Genomic DNA, 21,247 nt, shown 5'->3' with positions numbered 1-21,247 from the left:
GGTCTGGTAATTGTTATTCTCGTTGACCTCTGGTGGGAGGGCATTCCACAGGGTGGGCGCCACAACCGAGAAGGCCCTCTGCCTGGTTCCCTGTAACTTGGCTTCTCGTAGTGAGGGAACCGCCAGAAGGCCCTCGGCGCTGGACCTCAGTGTCCGGGCAGAACGATGGAAAGCCACGCAATAGCCACCCCACCCACCCATCATAAAGGGTCTAGGCTAAAGACACACTTGAAATTGTTCCTTTGGTGGCCAAAGAGGTTTCTGCAGGTGTGCTGCTGTTATCTTACACAAAGAAATCTGTACCCAGACCTATTTAGGATAATGTTCTTATTAAAGTTGGCAAAAGCAGACTTCTAAGCAACTGTGGCATAGGCATAACATGTAGCTCGGTGCCACTGTTTAGCCCTGGGTGAATAACATAGTGAAGTTTTGTACAGCAGACGATAGGATGATTGTGAAGATTGAATATCAGTAGCATTTCTCAAAGTGACTCTGCAGTTGCCCCACAGCAGAGGCAAGATTGTCCACACTAGCAAATACTAACAGAAATCAGGGGTGTACAGGATATGATCCCATGGTGCAGTATCTTCTGTTAACAAATATGTTTCTGGCCCTCATGGCTGTTGGATGAGGGCAGAGGAAGCATAGAATGTGCTCTGAAAAGACCAGAAGGCAAATAAAGCAAACCTCAAAGTATCTCTTTTAATTTTACTGTTCTTTCATTACCTCCCATGGATTTGAGTACTGAGTATTTGGGGTTGACAACACCACCAACACACTGGTCAGGTCAAAAAGAAATTTAGGTGCTTACTGCATTTATATACTTCCCAATAACTGAAGTTCTCCAGGTAGTTTATTTCTTCTGGGATTTGACTAGGAAGGAACCCCCCTCAAAGGCTAGTGGCCTGCGGTGTTTTACTTCCAAGCAGACTTTGAAGTCTTTCAGCAGAGCATCGTCTATGGGGATCTATGGTCTGGTACTGTGCAGAGTAATCAAGCACCAGTCATTTTCTTTCGAAAGAGACACACCAGACACTACATAATACAGTTGACAACCTGGGGTGGCATTAAGACCATGAGGAGCCATCCATTAGTTGCAAAACTGAGAGGCCGTTAAAGTCCTGTATGCAGAAGTGCATACCGCCATACAAATGGATTTCATTCATTCATTAATTTTGGGCTTTAAGGTCTCTTTAAGGAAGCTAACTACAGACTGTCCTTTGGGAACAGACAAGCTCCATAAAACCAGGTGCTCGTGTTGAGCAATCAAACTTCCATTAAATCTAGCATGTACAGGTGAAACTCGGAAAATTAGAATATTGTCGAAAAGTGCATTTATTTCAGTAATGCAACTTACTATTTTTAATTTTTCTTTTAATTTTTTACAAATGCTTTCCTTTGGAAATTCCACAGTAATAAAACAAATAGTTACAAAAATAAACATCGCTATTACATTTCATTAATTACATTCCATTTATAATTGACCCGCCTAACGACAAATAATTACAATTACAACAAATAAAGGCTTGACATATCTTGCTTTGCATGTCATGCATCTATCTCATATATTGGTTTCACCTTTTAAGTTGCATTACTGAAATAAATGCACTTTTCAACGATATTCTAATTTTCCGAGTTCCACCTGTAGCACTTCATAGATCCCATGGCAGTTTGGATCAACCAGCTCAAATAAATTCTCAACCCATTGCCATGAAAGCACACAATCTAGTTCTCTTCTCTCTCTTCTCTCTCTCTCTCTCTCTCTCTCTCTCTCTCTCTCTCATTCTCCATCTCTGTCTTTTCTATGTGATCCCACAAGGCTGCCAGACAAATCCTTCTGTGAGGACATAACTGAAGGGAGTTAAAGTATTAAGCATTTCCAGATAGAAATCCCAATCAAGACTCGTGAGCCAACAATCTCCATTGGTTGGTAGAGCTAAATGCAAATCCCGCATGGCAGTGTTCATTCAGTTCCACTTCTTCACCCCTGGCCCAAATTAGTACCGTGCATCAAAGCTTCGTACAAGTGAAAATTCCCAACAACAAAACATTACAAGCTTGATACCTGGGTTTGGCTCCAGACTCAGCCATGCTAAGAGTGGGCCCGTTGAAATCAGTAGCTAATTTTTAAGTCCATTGTTTTCAAGGGGTCTCCTTGAAGCAGGACTAAAATGTGGATTCAGCCCTAGAGACGAGCCAATTGCTGTAGGCTACATTCCAGCAGAGCTGGCAATTGTAGGCCATGTCCCCAGTAGGAGAACATGTGGAGAAGCTCTGTAATTCTAGTGAATTTATAGGGCAAATGCCTGAGGAGGAGCAGTATTCATAGGTTGGAAAAGATGGGGTAGTTACAGGGATGGCAGGAAAATTACAGGGTAAGTGCTATGGGATAGCTGGGTATTTATAGAGCAAAGGCTTCTGTCATCAGCTCTGAAGTTACATGTCCACATAGGGCGCAAGCTTAGGCTGCTGCTGTTTATGGCCACAGATATCTGCAGTGTAGTTGAGGTATAGCAGTCTTTTTTACCATTTCCTTCAGAAATGTCTGACAGAATCCTTGAGGAGTTAGTTAAGATGGAAGCCTTTATGCACGTGTGCAAATCTCTAGCCAGTTTGATAGAGAGTTCCACCAATGTTGACAACTGAGTTTACCGTATTTTTTGCTCCATAAGACGCACTTTTTTCCTCCTAAAAAGTAAGAGGAGGTGTCTGTGTGTTTTATGGAGCGAGTGCATGGTCCCTGGAACCGAATTGCCGAGGGACTAAAGGCAGATCGTGCTTTTTTTTTTAAAGAAAGAGCTAAAGGCTAACAAGTGTTGAAAGGACCCGCTCAGCAGCTGATTGCAAGAGATCGGGGAGTGAGATAAGGGAGCCCTTGCCCAGGCCTCAATTGTTGTCTGCAGAGAGAGGTTGCTTGTTTCCCCAGCTACATGTGACTGGCTGATTAGATTATCTGTCTGGAAACTGTAGAAATGGGTCCCTTTCCTTTCCTAGAGAAGCTGCAGAACAGGATTTTTTCCCCTTTGCAAGGTAAGCTCAACAACTTTGAGCTGATCCTCAAAAATGGAGCTTTCCCCCTTTGCAAAAAAGATGCACAACTGTGAGGTGACCCCCCCCCCAAAAAAACCGGGGCTTTTCCCATTTGCAAAAAAAGCTGCACAACTTTGAGCTGATCCTCAAAAAAAATGGAGCTTTCCCCCTTTGCAAAAGAAGCTTCCTCAAATATTTAATGGGGGGGGCAAAGGCCCCTAGGAGTTGGCTGCTATGCCTAGGACAAAGCAAAATATTTTTTTCTTGTTTTCCTACTCTAAAAACTAGGTGCGTCCTATGGTCAGGTGCGTCCTATGGAGCGAAAAATACGGTATTTATGAAAGTTTTTCTGTGCTGCCACGTTATAAAATCCAGGGAGGTGTTCAATGATAACCCATAAAACACCATTAAACGAAATTGCATGGGAGTTGTCTTGATCTGATGAGGGGCAAGTAAGGCCCTCTTCACCTCCATCCCAATTGCATTTCAATAAAATGAAAACACATCAGAGGGGACCAAACCATTGTCTTTTAAGTGTTGCTGCCTCTTCAGAAGAGAAAAACAAAACTTGGCACTTCCCATCTGCAGGTATTCAGGTGTGCACATTTTAGATTTCTCATAGTCTAGCAATGAAGAAATAAAAGACTACTGTGTGTGTCACAAACAATATTCCCTGTAAAGGCATTTTCAATGGTTCCACACAGCACAGGAGTTTTTGGTTTGTTTGTTTTTAACTTTCTGGTCAGGTCTGGAGAAAGTCAGACATTTGCAGGAGCAATGCTAAATTCACTATAGGATGTTACCCATCATTGGAGAAAGTGAGGGGGAATTTTGGTCTGGTTCACAATTTTATGCAAACCCACCTAATTTGCATGTCCCAGAACAATACGAGAATCAAAATATGCTTCCGAGTTTGCACTTCTTGAATTTTGCAATGCAGTTCTATAACAACATGTGAAAGCATTATGGGAAAGCGTGAATAAAAATGCATATATTAGTGAGGGTAACATACAAAAATGCATTATATTAGACAAACCTGCATTCATAAATTCCTGTATTAGGAGAAATGGATGCTTAAGATGCTGTTGGATTTTCATGAGGACTTTTAAAAAATTTATTAATGCAGAACTGAGCTTATGATTGTAGAGAAGTGAACTTAAAATTGGAAACTGAGAGGTAGCAAAATAGATTCATCCATCCCTATCCACCACAGGGCTGCCTTCATTCATGATGCCAGTGGGTGGTTAACAGTTCTTTATGACAGTGCTAGAGGTGGCCATATAAGAGGTCATTCTTGTAGTAGTAGTAGTAGTAGTAGTAGTAGTAATTTATTTATACCCCACCCATCTGGCTGGGCTTCCCCTGCCACTCTGGGCGGCTTCCAACAAACATTAAAATACATCAAATATCACAGATTAAAAACCTCCCTAAACAGGGCTGCCTTTAGGTATTTTCTAAATGTCAGGTAGTTGTTTATCTCTCTGACCTCTGATGGGAGGGGGTTCCACAGGGCGGGCGCCACCACCGAGAAGGCCCTCTGCCTTGTTCCCTGTAACTTGGCTTCTCGCAGCGAGGGAACCGGCAGAAGGCCCTTGGCGCTGGACCTCAGTGTCCAGGCAGAACGATGGGGGTGGAGACGCTCCTTCAGGTATACTGGACCGAGGCCGTTTAGGGCTTTAAAGGTCAGCACCAACACTTTGAATTGTGCTCGGAAATGTACTGGGAGCCAATGTAGGTCTTTCAAGACCAGTGTTATGTGGTCTCGGCAGCCGCTCCCAGTCACCAGTCTAGCTGCCGCATTCTGAATTAGTTGTAGTTTCCGGATCACCTTCAAAGGTAGCCCCACGTAGAGCGCATTGCAGTAATCCAAGCGAGAGATAACCAGAGCATGCACCACTCTGGTGAGGCAGTTCGCAGGCAGGTAGGGTCTCAGCCTGCGTAACAGATGGGGCTTATAGACAGCTGCCCTGGACACAGAATTGACCTGCGCCTCCATGGACAGCTGTGAGTCCAAAATGACTCCCAGGCTGCGCACCTGGTCCTTCAGGGGCACAGTTACCCCGTTTAGGACCAGGGAGTCCTCCACACCTGCCCGCCTCCTGTCCCCCACAAACAGTACTTCTGACCTGTCAGGATTCAATCTCAATCGGTATAGGATCTTTTTCTGTCATGGAGCCCTGAGGAAATTTGGTTGGAACTTGCAGTTATATTACCTCCAAAGTTGCTGGCCGGTGCAGCAGTGGCAGGAAGCTCAGAACCTGAGCTTTTTGCTACTGGGGGACCTGGGTGAGATTCCAGCAGCATAAATCTGGAGGGGTTCACAGTCTCTTCCTGAGGAAGGGATGGGAGAGTGACCAAAGTCTGCCTTGTAACAAAAGGCCATCGAAGGCAACGCCCTGTGAAACAAAGCAGCAAGGAAACATTCCTCAGCTCAACTCCTTCCCTTTGCTGCTGAGCAGTTGGGTTTTTAAAGTGTAATAGGAACTTTTAGGATAAGATTGCAAGATGCCTGAGTTAGGCTAGAGCAAAAACTAGGAGCAGGTTTCTGTTTCACTAGGCTAACACACACACTTAGGGAAGTGGGTTTGCTTTTTATTTAAAAACCACTCTACATTTTTACATAGCATTAAAAAAAAACCATAAGCTCGCATTGCACTGAGCCTTTTCTTCCGAATCAGCCTAAGTATTGTGTTCCAACCGCATTTTAGCCTTTGCCCGGTGTACACCCACAGCCACAAAGACCTGGCATCCCAGCTGCACATAATAGAGCAGATGGGGCGGGATAGACTTGCCCCTGTTGGTCCCCTTTAAAAAAAGGAAGTTTGCCTGTGCATTCCAGCACAGGTAAGAGGGAGTACACAACCTCAAAAAGAATGGATTACAAAACCAAAACAAAACACAGAGGGTTTGCAAGATGACAGGGTGTCTCTGCAGAGAAATGGGAGCAGCCCTGCTGAGATTCAGCACTCCATTAAAAATAAATATGGCTGGATGAAGTTTCTGTACTGAAACCGTACAGTGTCCGGCCTCCAAGGTAAACAAATGCAACAAAGAGTCCTGTTCAGCACTGCTACCACCTTTGCCATCACCACACAAAGTGAATGACTGAAGGCTTTTCCCCTCCTTCACCCGCTTCCCCCCAAAGCAGTGGCAGTGATGGCAGTGGTAGTATTAGGGAGAACTAACTAGGTCAGAGGTGGGCTTGCTGATCAGAAGGTCGGCGGTTCAAATCCCCACGAAGGAGTGAGCTCCCGTTGCTCGGTCCCTGCTCCTGCCCACCTAGCAGTTTGAAAGCATGTCTAGTGCAAGTAGATAAATAGGTACTGCTCCGGCGGGAAGGTAAACGGCGTTTCCGTGCGCTGCTCTGGTTTGCCAGAAGCGGCTTAGTCATGCTGGCCACATGACCCAGAAGCTCCAGGCCACTGTGGATTGAGCTCCCTCAGCCAGTAAAGCGAGATGAGCGCCACAACCCCAGAGTCGTCCGCGACTGGACCTAACGGTCAGGGGTCCCTTTACCTTTACCTTTTTAAGCACTTCCTACACTCTTGGGCAGGCATCCCCAAACTTCGGCCCTCCAGATGTTTTGGACTACAATCCCATTATCTCTGACCACTGGTCCTCTTAGCTAGGGATCATGGGAGTTGTAGGCCAAAACATATGGAGGACCGCAGTTTGGAGATGCCTGCTCTTGGGTGTAGCCTCATGTCACGCCTCCTCCCAAGTCACAGTCCTGCTCCACACTCTCCTCCAGGGTTTTTGCCCAGCTGGAGTGTGCCCTTGAATGGTGTTGACAAGGGCTCTTGTTGCCTGGATTAGGGATATGGGAGGGGGGATTTTGATTCAGTTCCTATTGAAAGGTGAGCCTACATTCTTTCGACAACTTTTCAAAACAGTACCGAAATACAACCAATCTTCAAAATCTGCCGTTCCTCCAAATTTTGTAATGGGGTTTTTCCAGCCAAGTAATGTGTAACACACACACACCCCAAAATGTGACTGCTAGGGTAAAGTGTGCATAAAAATGCATATACAGTATTAGTACAAATAACATTTAAAAGTATTGTATTAGGGGAAATTGTTTTGCCAAAATCTGTACACTGGCAAAAAAAAATTATACTGGGAGAAATACTCTTGATGAATTTACATGAGGATTTTTTAAAAAATCGCAAAACTGACATGGAAACCTGGAGAACTGAATTGTAAGATTGGAAATATGTGAAAATAAGGCTGTATACGTGCTATACCTTTAAAGCACATGGGTGTTCATGGGTGCCATCTTTATGCCCCCTTGGGCCACTGTTATGGGTCTTCTTAGACAGTGGGAGGTGTTTGCGAAATGCTTTTGGTTTGACAGATACTTCATGTCTAAACTTCCTCTGTTTGGCCGTGTCTGGATCCCCTTCCCTTTGCTGAAACATCATAGTGACAGTGGAGAGGGAACAGAGCCTCCATAGACAATAGGGTATGGAAGCCAAGGAAATTTAAGCACTCTTTCCAATAGTTTCTGCTGTGATGTAGTTATGGGTGGGATACAGAGCATGAACTAAACCTCTGTAATCCTTGGCACAGAAATGTAAGCAAACCACTTATTTTCATGTGTCAGCATTTCCGCTAGTGGCAGACAGTGAAATGGTTGGTAGCACGAGGAACACACTGAGAAAATAAAAGAGGTTCATGCAGTGGAAGCCTACAGCTGGATAGGAAGAACAAAGAAAGGGGGAGAGAGAAAAAGAAAGAGAGGGAGAGGGAGATTCTACTTCTCTTTGTAATGTTTGTTGCCCAACTGCTGATATGACTTGGAAAATCACATAAAGCATCTGAAACACCTTTCTTGTAGTTTGGAGTGTTTCTATAGGCTGGCAGGGTCATAGATCAGTAGCTAGGACACATGCTTTGAATGCAGAAGGTCATGGGTTGAATCCCTTGCCACTCTAGGCAGGACTGGGAAGGACCTCTATCTGGAACCCTAGAAAGCCTCTGGCAGTCAGTGTAGACAATAAGAGCCATTTGGATCAGTGATCTGACTCGGTATAATGTCTGAATAACCGTGACATCAGTCACTGAAGGGATCACACAACTGGTGTCAGACTCAGCACCACCCCACCTCTGATCCATCATGGCCTTATCCTGCTTATTCTATAGCTAGTTGCCCGAAAGCAGCAAGTGCTGTTTGCAGTGCTTTTTTGTGACAGTACTCACTGGTACAAAGTACTCTCACCTTCTTGCCTGCCTTTTGCTGCCCTTGGCAACCATGTTGTGCTGGTACCCACAGCGCTTTTATCAAGATCTGAGTACCAGCGCCTTGGTTTTTGTGTTAGTTTCTTTTTTAAAAGCAACAACAAAGAACCACTTGCCATTCTTCTGCATTAATGAGAGGAACAACAGACTCATTAATGAATTTCACTTCTCCCGATCTGGGTTCATATGCTAAGCTGGGTCAGCAGCACTAGTCCCCCTAGCAGGATCTGGAGCAATTATGCTCTGAGTTCAATGGCTACCCCTGACCAGTTTGTCAGATTGTACAGTAAGTGATCAGAGGATCCTCAAAACCTGTGCTTAACATCCCAGCCTTTCTTTATAACATGTAGCACATGCATTGGACCTAGGCAAAAGGAACAACAGCAGTTCTGCCTTGACTGGCCTCCTGCCAGTCGCTTGTCTCTCAGTGTTCCTCACTTATAAAATATGAGCATTCACTTACTGTCTTTGATAAGATCTTTACAGGTGAAACTCGGAAAATTAGAATATCGTCGAAAAGTGCATTTATTTCAGCCTTGCAACTTATTATTTTTATTTTTTCTTTTAATTTTTACAAATGCTTTCTTTTGGAAATTCCACAGTAATAAAACAAATAGTTACAATAATACAAAAAATGAACATTGCTATTACATTTCATTAATTACATTCCATTTATAATTGAACCGCCTAATGACAAATAATTACAATTACAACAAATAAAGGCTTGACATATCTTGCTTTGCATGTCATGCATCTATCTCATATATTGGTTTCACCTTTTAAGTTGCATTACTGAAATAAATGCACTTTTCAACGATATTCTAATTTTCCGAGTTTCACCTGTTGGCCAGCTGCAAGGTTTTCTGCTAAAATTCCTAAACTGTAGTAACTCAGATGTATATTTGCCCTAACACAGTCTCTGCCACAGCCTCTGTTTGGGACTACAACTCTCATCAGCCCCAGCAAGCACAGGCATGCTGACAGGGGTTTGATGGGACTTGTAGTCCAAAACTCCTGGAAGGTGGCAGATTTGGGCAGGCTATACTAGTGTCTGAAGGTTGCCTCGGTGTATGGCTCATTGCTCACTGCCCACAAGCTGGAATGTCTCCAACTTGAGTGTCATACCTCGGAAGTCGAACAGAATCTGTTCTGGAAGTCTGTTTGACTTCTGAAATGTTCAAAAACCAAAGCGCGCCTTTTGTTTCCTGCAGCCAATCAGAAGCCATGGAAGCCCCATCAGACATTTGGCTTCCAAAAGAATGTTCGAAAACCAGAACACTCACTTCTGGTTTTTGATCGATCGGGAGCCAGAACATTCGACTCCCAAGGCGTTCAGGAGCTGAGGTACAGCTGTAAGTACCTATTTCAGAATGCCTTGGGTTAGGCTGTCCCAGGATTTATACTGGTAGATGGAGAAAGACAGAGGGGATTCAAACTACTTGTTGGTATATGCAGAGATAGGACGTGAAAACTCCAGTTGCTGCCTAATGTGGTGAAGAAAATTGAGTGTGCCTATGTCTTCACCTAAGACTTCCAGCTTCACCTAAGACTTCCACCTAAGACTTCCAGCTTAAAGGGAAATGATGGTTTGAAAACAAGCAACATATTCCACAGCTAGTTAAGCCACCAGATAGCAGCGTCCCCTGCAGACTCATGCCTTGCTTTTCTCTCTTGCCATTCCCCTCCCCAGACCCTATGCTAGCAGATATTAAATGCTTGGGTGGGAGATACTATCAAGTGGAAGCCAAACTGTCATTGGTTCTAGAAGCGCAGTGTTTGTACTAGGACCTACCTGTATCTGGCTGAAAACTGTATGTCATTTTCTGGGATCTCTCTCTCTCTCTCTCTCTCCACCTTCTGTTTTCAAGGTTTTTCTCACATAGTTCTCACATATGAACCCAGCCCTCTTACAGTGATGTCAGCAGGATATTCTATTCACTGAACTCATTGAGAAACGCGTGAGATCATGTGCCTTGCCCAAGGTCACCCATAGAGAAACTGATACAGCTGGGAAAGGAATTTCAGAGGTCCTGCTCTCTGGACCCATACTTCCTCTTTCAGTGACCATTTGAGACTGCCAAATAGACCAACTTTCCATTGATAAACTTAGCTTGAAGGATGTCAAAGGGGCAGGACACTGACCTCATCTCTTGTTCCCCTTACAGGAAAGAAAGATGTCCCTCCCTGCTTCCCCGACGTGGACTCCCCGACTGCTGCGCCGACCACCTAGCAGTTTAGATGGCTGGGTGAGCCCAGCCCAAACTCCAGAGCCCGAGGAAGGCCTTATAGAGGCCTTTCGAGTAGCCAGTGTCATGACCCCGCCTCCTCCGCCCATGTCTCCATCCTGGAGCGAAAGATCTGTGTCCCCATTTCGGCAAGAGGCCGACCCCAAGTCCAGCCGACAAATGCAGGTGCTGCTGGCCAGAAACATCATCAACGCTGCCAAGAGGAAGAGCTCTTCTCCCAAAGCAGTGGCCATAGAGAGCTTCAGACCCTTCACTCCTCCTGCCACTCCCTCAAGCGGCAGTCCTAAGAGCGTGGGCAACCATTCCCCAAGCCCGCTGCCATCTCCCAGGCCAACAAGGACGGACGGATACAGGCGTGTCTCTCTCCCTGTCTCCGCTGCACCGCCACATGCCAGTGCGTCTTCAAACAACAGTCCCAGGTTGCTAGGCAGCCAGTCTCCGACCTACAAGAGCCCACTGCAGTCTCCCAAAGCAGTGCGGATGAATGGGAACAAGTATTTCACTATGCCTGCCAGCACTGGGGCATCCCTCTGCCACGCAGCAGCATCCAACAATGGCCTGAGAACAGCAGGCACCCATTCTGTGGCCCAGTCTCCGAAACCCTCCATCGTGGAGAGTCACAGGATCTTCACACCCCCAGGAAGCACAACCAGGAAATCATCATGTCCCAGCCCTAAGAATGTGGGCACCTGCTCCCCCACCATCAAAAGCCCTTTGCAGTCCCCCATGGTAGGAGTCCGTTCTCCGCTGAAGCGCTTCACCTCCCTGTCACCCACCAACTCGGATGTATCCCTCGACTCGGAAGACTCTGGGATCAAGTCGCCCAGCATCCGCAGCTTCAACATTTGTCCCCGGGGCTGGAATGGAAGCCTGAGGCTGAAGCGGGGAAGCCTCCCTGCAGAAGCCCCCTGTACCTCCTAAACCTAGGATAGCAGATGAGAAGGAGAAACAACTTGCAAATTTGCCTGTTGCCAAAATATTATGCAGTCCTACTACAGCCACTTAATCCTACCCATCTCATTAAGCATCAGGAGGAAGGAGCTGGGCCTGCAGAGATGTAATCCCTTCCCAACAAGCCTGCTCCTTTCTGGGGGTTTAGAAGAATGGATCAGAGCCCATTTGTTTGTGGGGAAGACCTTTCAGATCAGAGGTATTCTCAAACCGAGAGAAACATGGCTGAGATTCTACCCACCAACACACCAGATCTCCATGGGCTCCATCCTCACAGCATTTGCCTGCTTTTTTTGGCATTCATCTGTCTCTGCTAGACTGGAGCCACCAGTGACTTCCTCACTCAAGGGAGTCTAATGAGGCTTTGGCTGCTTTTGTTGTCACGCAGTAACATCCTGTGGGATGAGGACAATTGTACACTCACCGCCTGCAGCGTAATCCCCGGCAGACTGTCAACACGAGAGAACAGGAGAGGCCTGCCAACAGCTTTGTTTGCCTTCCATATGATAGCTGTTATTGGCTTTCCCCCTCTATTCTGACGGTGGCTACTAGTCAAGTCTGCCCTCCCACCGTGGGGGCTGAACATGAAGGTGAGGCATGGCCAAGAATCCCACCCAGCAGTTACCCCTGGTGGCTGATCTGTGCAATGTAGCTTTAGCTCCAAAGAGAAGGCCTGGCTTTACCCAAGCCCTGTGTATCCAGAGAAGTTAGCCTCATGGAGGTCTTCTCTCTAGGGTGCTGGAAAGCCACATATGGCCCAAGCAATCCTGTATCCTGGGGCGGAGGTGTGGAATATTCCACCACAACACAGGTGGAGTGGCTGCTCAGTCCAGAAGGCAAAAGCGAAACACTCAACATAAAAATGACATCCCCGCAGCCAATGTCCAGAAAGTTATCTAGGTCCCAAAATTGATAAATGCCTGGAACATTTCCTACAGAAAAATAATTATTAGCCAAGCAATAAAAGAGATGAAGACCACTTTTCCTCAGCAATACTATATCAAGGCTAATGCGCCCTAAGTTGGCCCCTGGCAAACATCCTCTTTGTTGGGGGACAGGGACCTAAGCATTTGATATAATAAAGCTTGTTCTGATGAGGATCTGTGTGCCTGGAGGTATTCCTATGGGAGGCCGGAGGCAGTATGACTCTGTTAAGACTGCAGATCTCCTGAAGGGGTTGGGAAGAGAGGCAGGGCCGACCTAGGACTTGCAAGACGGACAGCCAACTGACTCCCAAATCAGTTATATTTCTCATGACAGCAATACTGTATCAGCAGGTTGAGGCCCATTTTAAAGACTGAATAAGACTGTGCAAGGACGACGACTCCCAGAGAAAGAGACTCCTTCAGTTAGGCTCCCCTAGAAAAGAGGCTGGATACAGCAGAAGTGGGCCTTGCCAATGGGCTCGTGTTCCCAACCCACTTGCTATAAGGTGGCATGAATAACCATTAATAAATGGCGAGTGGGCCTTGTTTGGCCAAAGTCAGGAATGCCTCCTTTGTAATGGAAAGGTCAAAAGGAGGCTGCTTTGGACTAGAATCGGCTGACTGGACTTTGCTTCTTTGCTGCGTCCTTTCCACTTGCCACCACCATCAAGGACCTGATAAACGGACTTTTCTACTTTGTGCTACCCAGAGAAGCTCCCTTTCAAATCTGGCCACCCACGTCCAGCCCATTTCCCTGTGCGATGCTGTGTAACACACTGCCATGTAGGCGATACTCTGACTGGCATGGGCAGGGCCGTATCGGATGTTTGCCCCACTTGCCCTTGTCTCTGCAGGCATCCTCTATTTTTATCCCGGTAACCTTTAAAGACAGGAGCATGCCTTAGGTGTTAATTCAAGGGGAGCCATAAATGAGTGAGCTAGGCCCCCGTCTTTGTTTCCTTCTGATCATGCATGCCTCGCGATGGGGGAGAGCAGGCAGGGGGCACTTCAAGTGGTGGGTTCCTTGGAAACGTGGCCAAGCAAGCCAGCCCAGCTTTGTCAGGTGGCATGGACGTACTTTCGCCATTCTGCTGCTCTTGGCTGTGCAGACTCATGGCAGACCCCCCCAGTCAAAGGCTCCCATTTCTGGGGACAAGGAGAAGCAGGGTAGGGCAGACCATCAGATGATTCAAGCAGGCACCATTGGAGGCATGTGGAGATCACAAGCCCTGTGTATATATGACCACGAAGAATAATTGGACTGCTTCCATCCACCAAGGCTATCAATACAATAGTTTTGTTCTACCTCCACTGTTGGAAGCTGGAGTAGATGAGCCACTGGCCGGACTCGGCAGAGCTCTTCTAATGCTCTTACATAGTTTCCCCAGATGTATTATAAAGGGGATCCACCAATGGAATCTGGTTGTTTCAGGGAAGAGGACCTGCACATATCCGCCTTAACCTATTGCTCTCCATTGCCCCTTAATTCACTTAATTCAAGCAACCTGTCAACCCAACATTGGAGCCCTTATGCCGCCTCTTGCTGTAATCAGCAACAGCAGGGGCTCAGGGAAGCCAAAACAGAGATTCTGCTGCTGCTGCTGCTGCCATAAGGACCTGAATTCTGCCTCCTTGACTCAGCATGGAGAGGTGTAAGAACACCCAGTGCTACAAAATGTTTGCTTCTTCCCTGCAGCTGCTTGGCCCCTCGAGCTTGGAGGTCAAGCAGATACTTTGCCACTGCTCCAATTTCACCGGAGGAATGGCAAGAGAGAAGAGCATATCGCACACTGGATCCCACACTGAGGCCCTCTGTTGTGACTGACAGGCCTAAGTGATAAATTTCAGTCCCACAGGCAGGGAACTCATGGGTACATCAGGTACCGTTCTCAGATAGCTACCTAACTCTCTCTCTCTCTCTAGCCAGTCAACTTGTCCTTTGCAGCAGCAGCAGCAAAGTGAGGGCAGGGACTGGTGGGGGGGGGTCAAGGAAAGGTTGCTGGTGCCCTCTAGAGGCTCATGGGATCAACGACGAGATTTTTCACTCCTCCCGGAGAGAAGAGGAAAAAAGAGAGAGCAAAAAAAATGTGTCTAAGGGAAAGTTGAGCATAAAAGCAACAAAGTGGAGCTTTTGACAAAGAGAACACTGTGGCAGAGAGAAAGCCTCGGATCTTCCGGGAAGAAGTTCCCGGTTGGTTGGCAGATGGAAGCGTTGCATGTTGTTGAGTGTGTGGGAAGGAGGCACTGACCTGGGAGAAAGTGCTGAAAGATGTCGTGAATCTCTAAAGGACTCCTTGTTGTTCTCAGAGCCATGCGGGCACCCTCTAGAACACACTGTTGCTTGCAGCCGAGGGAAGCTAAGATAAGGAAATTGAAAACATGAGATGCAAAATGTATCAGTAATAGCATATCCCTGAACTTCCTGAGAGACAAGAAACCTCTTGCTTTCCCCAAGAGAGGGATTTTTTTAAAAAAAGAAAATGAAAAGAAAGCAAAGTTATATTTGAAAGAATAAACTTACTATATCCTTGGTTCCTGGTACAGTAAAGACTTTAAAAACTCCCTCTCCAGGTCTAAGTCCTCTTCCAAGAATTTTTTGAAGAACTGCTTAGTGATGTTGCATTTAAAGCAAAACTGGGTGAGTTTAAGAAAAGCTAAAGCTCTACTAGGGTAGAGGAGCAGGTTTAAAAGCATCTGCTTGTCCCTCTTGTCCCTGATTTCACAGGCTCTGTCTTCTCCACCTTTACCATGTATGTGAGATGCTTCTCATTGCTGAGGAGGCCCTGTGCTGTTATGTTTGTGGGCTGGGTGTCTGCAGCTAACCCTCACAGGTGCAAATTTGGAGGTGTCTGATCACATAGCTGCCAAGTTATCCCTTTTTTACAGGGATTTTCTCTTATGCTGAATAGGCTTCCTCGCGAGAAAAGTGAAAACTTGGCAGCTATGGTCTGATCTAGTGTGACTGCATTGATCCAACCTCCTTTGAGTGTGAGAATAAACTATGAAGTGTAAGTTGTATTATCAAACTCCAGGGACTCAAATTCAGTAGCGTAATTCTTCTTCTTACAATTAAGATAACCCTGCTAAATCAATCTGAAGGTTGATTTCCTTTGAAGAGAAATGAGAATTTTTACACTGCTTTTACAAACCAAACCACAATTAATCGATGAAGGGATACCATTTTTCCTAATGGCCTTTTTAAAAGCCTTGTAAAAAGTTTGTTGTTGTTTTTTCAAAATAGTGACAATGAATCCCCCCCCAAACACACACAATGTATACAGATACTGCATGTAAATAGTAGCAATGACTTCTGAAACAATGTATGATATCCACTCTGCAAGAGAATGTGCACAGCTAACCATTTCCTACTTGCTCACTCAATGCAAAGAAACGGTTTCGATAATCAGTTAAAAAAAAACAATTTCTCTATGTTTATTTTCCATTAGGGAATCAGTTATCAAACATGCATTGTTTCGCATAAACCTGCCCCTCATGTAAGTTACAAAGCAGGCTGAATCAGGGACAATATGCACAACATTAAACAGCACAAACCTTTGCACAGCTACTCAGAAGTAAGCCCCGTTGAACTCAATGGGGCAGTTGAGCACCGAGCCTAAATTTAAATCCCATGCTTATAAATCAGTGCCCAGGTCTCCTTGCAAACACCTGGACTCAGATTCACAGCGGAAGCCTTGACCTCCCTGTTCTTGAAAGGTCCCAGATAGGGATATATGCCAAATACCTTATGAGCAAAACTGATCCCCAGTTCACAAGAGCTTTTGCATGCAAAGCAGATGTGTAGTTTCTATTAGTATTGCTGTTTCCCTGGGCATCTCTCCCAGGAAAAAAAAAAGAGCAAGAGGAAGGATGTATTACTATCCCAACTGTAACACACTGCCATGGTTGGAGCTGGCAGCTCAATTCAAGAAGAACACAGAGGAATTGCTGAAGGAGAAAAGATGTTGTTAATTCAATATTGCAAGTGTCTCACTTAGGGGGCCTCTTGGGTGACTCGTGACTTTTTGGCTTGTGGGACGTCTTTGTTCTGAAATTCTATAACCAAGGGCACACTGGGCTTGCTGTCTCTTCACAAGATGCTCTTTGCATTAGCACTGCACCATGCCTCTGTATAACAAAACTCCAAAATAAATACATTAGCCCACATGGCCTCGTCATCTCGTGTTATTTGGGAACCATACTATTAGCTGCAAGAAAAGGGGCCTCTGTGTGTGTGTGTGTCGTGCTTACATGCAGGCTCCATGGGTTCACTTCCATAGAGACATAACGTGGTGTAGGGGTTATTCTGCTAGGACCTGGAAGATCAGGGTTCAAATATCCACTTGGCCACGAAGCTCACAGAGTGACCTCGGGCGAGTTACAATCTCTCTTCCTAACCTACTATTCTGGGCTGTGAGGATAAAATAGAAAGGGGGGGAAGCATGTGTGCCCCCTTCGAGCTCCATCTCAAACTCTGAGGAAAGGTGGGGGTACAGTTGTATAAATATAGTGATAAATGAAAATAATAATAGTTGTTGTTGTTAAAATTTATATACTGCCTTATACCTGGGTGTCTCAGAATAAAATCAAGATATAAAACCACAAAATACATAATAAAAATAAAAACAACAACCCAATAGCCCCCCCCCCAAACCCTTTTAAAAGGGCATGGGGACGGCTTAGGGAGCTGGGTATGTTTAGCCTGGAGAAGAGAAGGTTAAGGGGTGATATGATAGCCATGTTCAAATATATAAAAGGATGTCATATAGAGGAGGGAGAAAGGTTGTTTTTTGCTGCTCCAGAGAAGCGGACACGGAGCAATGGATTCAAACTACAAGAAAGAAGATTCCACCTAAACATTAGGAAGAACTTCCTGACAGTAAGAGCTGTTCAGCAGTGGAATTTGCTACCAAGGTGTGTGGTGGAGTCTCCTTCTTTGGAGGTCTTTAAGCAGAGGCTTGACAGGCATATGTCAAGAATGCTTTGATGGTGTTTCCTGCTTGGCACGGGGTTGGACTGGATGGCCCTTGTGGTCTCTTCCAACTCTATGATTCTATGATTCTATGTAAATCAGATCAACCAAAGGCCTGGTTAAAAAGGAACATTTTGGCCTGACACCTAAAGGTGTATAATTGAAGGCACCAGCTGAACCTCCCTGGGGAGAGCATTCCACAGACACGGAGCCACTGCAGAAAAGGTCCGTTCTCAAGTTGCCACCCTCCGAACCTCTCAAGGAGGAGGCACACAAAGAAGGGCCTCAGAATCTCAGAAATAATCTTTTACTGGGAAGGGGCAGTATCCAACTGAAGTTCTACTGAAGTCCCCCCCCCCCATGCCCTCCCAAAATAGGCTCCAAGTTTCCCCGAAACCCTCCAGAGCAGATTTAAATGGTGCGCAGGGTAAGCAGTTAACACTGCACAGCTAAAAGTCATTGCTCAAAGCACACTGTATCTGTTTAGCTGTATACTGCCCTGTTGTTGTTGTTTAGTCATTTAGTCGTGTCCGACTCTTCGTGACCCCATGAACCATAGCACGCCAGGCACTCCTGTCTTCCACTGCCTCCCGCAGTTTGGTCAAACTCATGTTCGTAGCTTCGAGAACACTGTCCAACCATCTTGTCCTCTGTCGTCCCCTTCTCCTAGTGCCCTCAATCTTTCCCAACATCAGGGTCTTTTACTGCCCTAGGGGAACGATCTTAATGCCTCTGGTGGCAATCACCTGACAACAAAAATGGCTGCTGGAAATACTGTAAAAATAATAGTGCCGGGGAAACTGTAGGAACATAGCTTGCTGAGGTCAGTCACTGGGGCAGGGGTGGGGGAGAGACTCTGTTGAAGAGTGTTTGTGTTTCTTCTTAATCCAATGTGTTTATTTAGCTTCATGGTCCTTTCCATCCCAAAGGTAACAAAAGCAATCACTCCTGCTTCCCCTAGCAAGGCAAAATAAGCCTTCTGTTAAAATACCATTGAAACTGCCGCACCCTTTTCTGATTTAAAGTCCCTGTGCAAACAGTAACCTTTCCGAAAGGCGTTCAGGCTCAAACTTTGGCAAATCAGCTGAGAGGAAAGAAGCAGGCACCAAAAAAACACTTTTCTTTGTGCCCTTACTTCTGAACCTGATGCAGAGATCCTATCGCCAACAGCAGGCATCAAAGCGTCCATTGAGACACATGGGGGGGGGCAGTCTCTGTTCAGGTTAAAGCCAGAGTTCGAATTCTGAGGCAGAGAAACACATCCTTTAATTGCTACATTTCATTCTCAGTAGGATATGGAGACTGGGCGGTATAAATTCTTGCACTGCCATGAGGTTTAGCACTAACAGGACACGATTTGCACCCTCCTCCCTGCCTCACACACATTTCACCCCAAAATCCATTCCAGGGTGATGGGGGAACCCCAAGAACAGATTGTGAGCTCACATAGGGAGAGAACCTGCTGCTGCACAAGGAGAAATCTGTGTGTTGACATAATATTCACCTTATCACCACTGTCGGAGGAAGAGGGGGGCAATGGGAGCACACTGCCCCCGGCACCATGATCTTGGTGGGGTGCCACCGCGGCTCTCTCCCTCCCCCCATGCTGGGCGCCATGTCCCCGCAGGTGGGGACATCACACCCCCAGGACCCACGCCACTCCCCCTTTGGGCGGTGTGTCATGCCCCTGGGATGTACGCCATGCCCCTGCGGGCGGTGCGCCACCCCCGGGACGCATGCCCCCACCTGCTCTCCGCCCCCGGTGCCAGAGCATGAAGCTCCGCCACTGCTTATCACTGTTGTTGTTTTGCCCTCTAGCAAGCAAAGCCTAATTTCATCCTGCAAAGGAGAGGGAGAGATCGATGGTCAAAGGGTTTGCTGAAATTGTGGAGTAGGAATATGAGACAGTATTGCTGCACTGCCCCAGCCTCAGGGCACCTCTGAGTGAGGGTGGCTTACTCTGAGCAAGGCGAGTCAGCAACTTCTTCTGAGGAGAAATGGATGTGAACGGAAGCCCTTTGTGCCTCAGCCTCCCCTGTCTGCCTTTCTTAGGCCCCACCCCCTTTTGCAGAAAAATGTCTTAAAGGGCCAGCCCTCTGATAGGCTCCTTTCCTGCATTCCATGACCTCCTGCCTGGCATGATCCCTGTGCTTCGGGAATGGTGAGGTACTAAAGGAGGCACACTTCTATGAAGGTCTTGGCTCCAGCTCTGCAGCCCTGATACTGTGAAACCTGGTTCGGTGGACTCCTGCCTGCCAGCCAGCCTCAGGTTCAACCTCAGGTTCCAAGCCAAGAACCTGGTCTAGCTCCTTAGCCGATGACACTCTGGCTTCCTGTCTATGAAATGGGGATCCGTTGACCTATCTATCTGGAACTTGAGAGATCTGATGCTTTAGAGGAGGAGTAGAATACTTGAAAATGTCATGCAAATATGCTGTAAAACACAGGCATTAAAAGCAGGAGAAATGCGGCTGGGTCTACCTCCCAAAACAATGGAAAGATCAATTGACTCTTCAATGGGGAGCCCTTTTTATCAATCTGAATGAAGTTGTTCTTATTATTAATTAAATTTATATATCCTGCCTCTCATCATAAGTATAGCTGCCAAGTTATCCCTTTTTTTAAGGGATTTTCCCTTATGCTGAATAGGCTTCCTCACGAGAAAAGGGAAAACTTGGCAGCTATGCATAAGATCTCTGGGTGGCTCACAGAATAAAATACAAGATAGACACAAGTTTGAAGGGTCTGATGCCTTGAGTGAATAGCAGAACACCTGAAGTTGCTTTCAGAATATAGCTATGTGGATTTCTCTTTGATTCGGTGTAATATATGAAAGCTGAAAATGAATGGGCCAATAATGAATGAATAATGAATGAAAAATGAGGCAAGTGCAATGCAAAGAAAAATCAAATGAATGAAAGATTTAAAAGGAAAGAGACTGAAAACCAAAGTGGATGGATTTCAACTAAGTGAAAATGAAAGAAATTGCAGCTTTAATATGAAAATGAATAGATAAATGAAACAATTTCCACCTTGCACACCCCATCACAGGCCTGAGTCATGATTACAGTGTGAAAATTATTGTGTGTATGTGGTGGCGATGGAACGATGAAATCCACAAACCCATAATCTGAGCCATTGAAAGCATTGACCGGGGGGGGGGGGGCTGTGATATTGCATCCTCTGCTTCCTCCCCCAGTAATGGGGGGGCATGGGATGACATTTAAGGAGCAGAACCCTTTTCATTTCAGACTAAGCTGTGTGGGAAAACCATTTAACGTTTAAGTATACCAATTAAAAGGATGCAATTGAAAGCTTCTTTCCTACCTCTGAGAATGCAGTATTGAAGAATGACCACAAGATGGCAACCACAGTAAAGCTGAACGTGGGTTTTGATTATATCCTTCCCTCTTCAAAATGGGTTTAGTTGTTGGGTTTGAACATGAGATATAAAAAGCTGTCCCCCAACTTTTACTCCAATATCACAATGCTCAAGGGAAATATTGTACTTCATTAAAAACAACAACAACCAACATTTGCTGGGCCACTTGGAAACAAGGGACTCCAGCAGGACTTTCACATTTGAACATAGGCCATTGCCCTGAAAGTTCACACCAACTTTCCCTTATTGATATCCAGGGAGATGCCCTGTATTTTGCATTTTTCTCACCCCATGGGGTGGGGTGTCAAGCTGGCATTTAAGACAAGCATTTGGCACACCCTATGTAATGTTTGTTTGCTATCTCGTTTATGACACAATAGCCCCACTGAGTGCTCGGATATTAAATACAATTTAATACACATGTTCAGGAGAGAAGTAGATTTCTTTCTGGAACATGTATTAAATTGTGTTTGATAGCAGAATGTTCAATGGGTCTATTGTGTAT

General features: G+C 45.9%; 1 protein-coding gene across 3 annotated transcripts in view; it reads left to right on the top strand.

Moving 5' to 3' along the window:
• SYNPO (synaptopodin) overlaps positions 1–14,856 on the top strand; it is an 82,853-nt gene extending 67,997 nt beyond the window's left edge. For all 3 annotated transcript variants that reach the window (XM_035105671.2, XM_060271634.1, XM_035105674.2), the window contains one exon: positions 10,434–14,856. In XM_035105671.2, the coding sequence (XP_034961562.2) occupies positions 10,434–11,435 (1,002 nt within the window). In that variant the 3' untranslated portion in view covers positions 11,436–14,856. The remainder of the gene's footprint in view (positions 1–10,433) is intronic.
• Positions 14,857–21,247: the final 6,391 nt, after the last annotated feature.

The sequence above is a fragment of the Zootoca vivipara genome, chromosome 2 (assembly GCF_963506605.1).
Source record: "Zootoca vivipara chromosome 2, rZooViv1.1, whole genome shotgun sequence".
NCBI lineage: Eukaryota > Metazoa > Chordata > Lepidosauria > Squamata > Lacertidae > Zootoca > Zootoca vivipara.
This window is presented reverse-complemented; position numbering and strand designations above follow the sequence as displayed.